Source organism: Coffea arabica, chromosome 3e, assembly GCF_036785885.1.
Source record: "Coffea arabica cultivar ET-39 chromosome 3e, Coffea Arabica ET-39 HiFi, whole genome shotgun sequence".
Lineage (NCBI taxonomy): Eukaryota > Viridiplantae > Streptophyta > Magnoliopsida > Gentianales > Rubiaceae > Coffea > Coffea arabica.
The window spans coordinates 47,659,446-47,664,205 of NC_092315.1; the positions used below are offsets into that span (position 1 = coordinate 47,659,446).

At 37.7% G+C, this 4,760-nt stretch overlaps 1 protein-coding gene across 1 annotated transcript; it reads left to right on the forward strand.

Annotated features, from left to right (window-relative positions):
• The first annotated feature begins 290 nt into the window (after positions 1-290).
• Positions 291-1,810, forward strand: LOC113737234 (protein STRICTOSIDINE SYNTHASE-LIKE 11). Its single transcript, XM_027264492.2, has 3 exons — positions 291-692; positions 829-1,098; positions 1,207-1,810. Exons 1-3 carry the CDS (start codon positions 436-438, stop codon positions 1,703-1,705), a joined length of 1,026 nt encoding a protein of 341 aa, XP_027120293.1. The 5' UTR covers positions 291-435; the 3' UTR covers positions 1,706-1,810.
• The last annotated feature ends 2,950 nt before the right edge of the window (positions 1,811-4,760 follow it).

Sequence of the window (4,760 nt, forward strand, 5' to 3'; positions counted from 1 at the left end):
TTATTGTATTAAGTGTAATTAGGGATTTAGTATAAATGTATTAGTAAATTTAGTATAACCAATTAATAATTTGCATTAGTACACATATATAATTATTAGTATAATTGATAATATCAATTATATTACATATACTAATATACATTATATAATACATATAACTAATAATATCATTATCATAAGTTTGTAACTAATTAAATTATATATTATATATATAAACATATACATATATATTTTTTATATATTTATATTTTTAAAGCAGGTGGCGGGGCGGGGGTACACTCCCCTGCCCCTGCCTCGTTTCTAAGCAATTTCCCCCCGCCCCAACTCTCGCCCCATTAGCCCCCCGCAGGGCGGGTGACCGCCACTCGCCCCCATTGTCATCCTTATTTATATTTGGTCCATGCCTCTGCTTATCATCCAGACACAGCTACATTAATGATGGCATTTCTATTTCTAAATAAAAAGGCTGTTTGGAGTATTCTCTGTTCCTGCACCTTCGTTTTCTGTCTTCTTCCCACAGCATTTTGTTCTGGACGTTTGCAAAAGCTTGATCTACCAGTTCCTGGTCCCGAGTCCTATGCATTCGATTTGGCAGGTCATGGACCTTACACAGGCGTTGCTGATGGAAGAATTCTCAAATATGAAGGACCAATCCTTGGTTTCGTCGAGTATGGATACACGAAAGAGAACAGGCAAGAGTTGTTTTTCCTTGTACATAATGTTCGATTTAGTCATTAGAAATAAATATCCTCAAATTACTTAATTGGTGCATTTACTGTATGACCACTAATCTTGCCGCCTTCCCTTCCTAATTCCTATTTGGTACAGGTCCAAGCAATTATGTGATAATATTGATACAACAGACCTAGCAAAAATTTGTGGGAGGCCACTTGGTATAGGGTTTTACTACAAGACTGGAGAGCTCTACACAGCAGATGCTGGTCTAGGCCTTGTAGTGGTTGGACCTGAAGGAGGTCCTGGAAAACAACTTGCCTCTGGTGCAGAGGGCGTGCCATTTGGCTTGCCTGATGGCCTTGAAGTTGATCAAGAAACTGGAGTTATATACTTTACGGAAGCAAGCTCCCGCTACAATATCAGGTTGACAAAATAATCTGTACTATAGCTTGATTTTCTTCGACAGATACAGTTTGAGATCGAATGTTAAATTCCTGAATTGTTTACACAAAACTTATGGCTTGTTTGCAGTCAAATTTCACAAATAATTTCCACTAGAGACGCATCAGGAAGGTTATTGAAATATGATCCACAAACGAAGAAAGTCACAGTATTGCTCAGAAGTCTTGCAGGGCCAGCAGGGGTGGCAATTAGCAGAGATGGCTCGTATATTCTTGTGACAGAATTTCTGAACCAAAGAGTCTTGAAGTATTGGTTGAAGGGAACCCTTGCAAATACAACACGAGTTCTGGTAAACCTGTCAGGATCGCCAGATAAGATCAAGAGGAACTCTAGAGGCGATTATTGGATTGGATTGAATGTTCAAAGCCAAGGGCCAAATCCCACGACAATAATTCAAGGACAAAGGATAAATGGAAAAGGGCATATATTGGAAACAATAACCTTTAGCCCTGATTTTAATGCTTCAGTGATCACAGAAGTTCAAGAATACAAGGGTGCACTATACTTAGGTTCTCTATTTGTTGGATATGTGGGAGTATACAGGAAATTTCCGTTAACATTGATATGATGATAGATGAGAACTGAGAATCAATAAGCTGATTACACAGGGCTTTGCCATTATTCTTTTGAAAATCCATAAAGTGCAGACAAAAATGAACACCATTTGATTGCATATGTTACTTTTTTTTTTACCTTTTTTTTGTCCCTTTGGAGAAAAATGGAGTATGAATGCATGTTTCAAGTTTCAATTGTTGACTTTCTGTATTGGGGAGCCAATTCACCTACATTTTACATCAGGTTGGCAACATAATTAATATAATACTACATGATACTCCGAAAGAGTGGTTGATATGGATTATTGTAAAGAAAGAAAGAAAATTAATGGGAAATAAATCCTACACATGGAAAAAAAGAAACGTTCTGTTTAACCGGTGTTCCACGGGCGCTCATTAAAATGTATTTCAAGTGTTAGATTTTTAGAAATAAAAAAAATGCAAAAGGATTAATTAGAAAAAGTGTATAAATATAAAAAAAAAGTAATAATTATTAGCGTGTGTATATACATAGTAGATTGGGTAGAATGTAGGTGCTTTACCGGTCAGAAAAACCCAAAAAGGAAATCCTACTCATTCAAATGGTAAAAACATAGATAAGATACATTTTTCTGATATTTGCATACATTTGTCATTTTTAGTTCTCTTATTTGGATTTGTCACTTCCAGCTACTCAATATCTTTTATTTTCTCATGCAATAGCTGGTCTAATTATGTGAAACAAATCAGCTTTCACGATAAATCTAACCAGTATTGTTAAGTTATTTTGGTACAATATAGTCCCAAAGCAAACGGGTAAACCTCATCATCATTCTCATCCTCCTGTAGGACTTGCTTCTTAAATTATTCATGACAAGTGGGACATTATCATTCTAGTCATGAAAGGTGTACTCGATCGAGGGCTGAAGGTGAATCTTCTGCCATTTACACCTCCAAAGTAAGGTGGTTGTCAAATGCTACAGGATTGATGAATAATGCAACTACTGGTACAGTGATTCTGGCCATTAATTTTTAGAACTGCAATACCTCGGACTCCAACTTTTACCAGGTCTAAACTCCAAAGTAGAGATAAAACATTAATTATCATTCAACTTGACTGACCAACACAGGTGAAGTGTCACCATCCTTCTCAAATTTAATAAGGTGTTCATATATACCAACCCCTGACTGATTAACTTCTCCTATTTCACTTGAGCACTTTTGCCTTCTGATCTCCATCAGAGCAAAAGATGGTAGTAGAAACTATACTTGGTGTTGTTTCAACAATCTTGATGAAGCTAATTCCACTTGCTGTCGAGCAGATCTCTCTTGCTTGGGCTGTTTATGAAGATCTCCAAAACCTTTCTAAGAAACTAGAGATGATTCAGGCTGCAGGCAGATGACTAGCAAAGCTGTGCAGCATTGGCCCAAAAATCTTCAGACAGTAACACTTGATGCTGACACCGTGTTGGATGATTTTGGACATGAAGTTCTTGGCCACAAGATTGAGATTGGAAAGGGTGCTAAGGTGAGCAGTTCTTTTATGTTTCGCTGAGCGATGGCCAAGAAGATAGAGAACATATTATCTTTGATGAAATGGTAAGGTGCTGAGGTGCTTTGATGAAAGAATTTGCTTAGCGTATCTGATGATTTTGAAGTGGAAAGGCTGTTGAATGAGATGCTGTAATCTTTGAAGGGAACCAAACTTGGGACGACAAACAGTAAGGCAATGTTAAAGAGGTTTTAAAAGCATTTAAAAGTGATGTAGAATAGGTGCCAGGCAACTTTTGGGTCAAGATGGATTGGGCAAAGAAGGGAAGGAAGAGCCAATCGAGATGCATCATCGGTGCAGGTTTCTGGAGCCAATTTGGCCATGGATTCAGCTGAGCTAAGACCGGATTCTCAGCTGGATTCAAGGTAGAGGTAAGTGTGGCTTATAGACTGAATCCAGTCCACAATTCAGCCTGCAATCTGGCCATGGATTTGGATCGGGCCTTTGCACAACTTTTATTTTATTTCAATATTTTTGGATATGTACACTCTATTTCTAGAATAATTTTTTATAGCTTATAAACAGGCATAGTTAGAATTTTTCCTATCACACTTTTGTCAACTTATATCAAACTTTATTGGAGATTTATTGGTAGTGTTCAATGGTTCATCCTAAACTTGTAGGGACAAGTATAGGATCCTCTTCCCACCATTCAAATTAGTTTGGTAGAACTTTAACATTTCAATGATTCAAAATCCAAGCTCATTCAAATTAGTTTAGTAGAACTTTAACAGTTCAATGGTTCATCCTCCCAATTTCCAACGCTAGCTCTGATATCTTATTTTCTTCAGTTTGGTACTTTTAATTTTCTCCTGTCAGACAAGTACTTGCAGAAGTTTCATATGTACTGATCAAGTTTATTGGTTTTTGTATATCTGATGAGTTGGACTAAAAAAAATGAAAAATGTATAGTTCTTATTGATGAATGAAGCCTGGCTTACAGTGTGTATAACATGGTCCTCAATATGAGTCCTTTTTTGGTTATAGTTCTTTGTTTTAAGGTGGCTTCAGACTAAGGATGGCAATGGGGGCGGGTGCCGGAGATATAGAAATGGGGCGGGAAATGGGGCAGGGCTGGGAAGGGGCAGGGGCAAAATATTTTCTAAAGTTGCACCCTTACTTACAAGTATAATGCTAATTAGTATTAACGGCCACCGCAACAACTGAAGAAATTTCTTGGAATATTGTTGATTTGTTTCTAAAGCCCCCCCAAAGACTAAGCTATCCAATTCCAACCTGTTTTGCTCCTAACCTTTTTTTATTTCGATCGGTTTCCTTCCTTCGCACTGAATGTAACTTGACTTGTTATGCTTTATTTCCATCTTGACAGCTTTTTAATCTTATTTAACATTGTTTACAATTGTTTTATTATAAATAAACATTTATGATAAATTGATTTCTTCCCCGCGGGGGACCGCGGGGGAAACGGGGCAGGGGCGGGGGACGGGGGGGTTATTTGACAATGGGGCGGGGTTATGGGTAAACATTTATGATAAATTGATTTTTTCCCCCACAGGGGAAACGGGGCGGGGAGTGGG

Excerpts from the sequence above, each read along its gene's own strand:
- LOC113737234 (XM_027264492.2), top strand. The coding sequence starts at position 436 with ATGATGGCATTTCTATTTCTAAATAAAAAGGCTGTTTGGAGTATTCTC. Across the intron at positions 693-828 it reads GGATACACGAAAGAGAACAG|GTCCAAGCAATTATGTGATA; the intron begins GCAAGAGTTGTT and ends TATTTGGTACAG. Across the intron at positions 1,099-1,206 it reads AGCTCCCGCTACAATATCAG|TCAAATTTCACAAATAATTT; the intron begins GTTGACAAAATA and ends GCTTGTTTGCAG.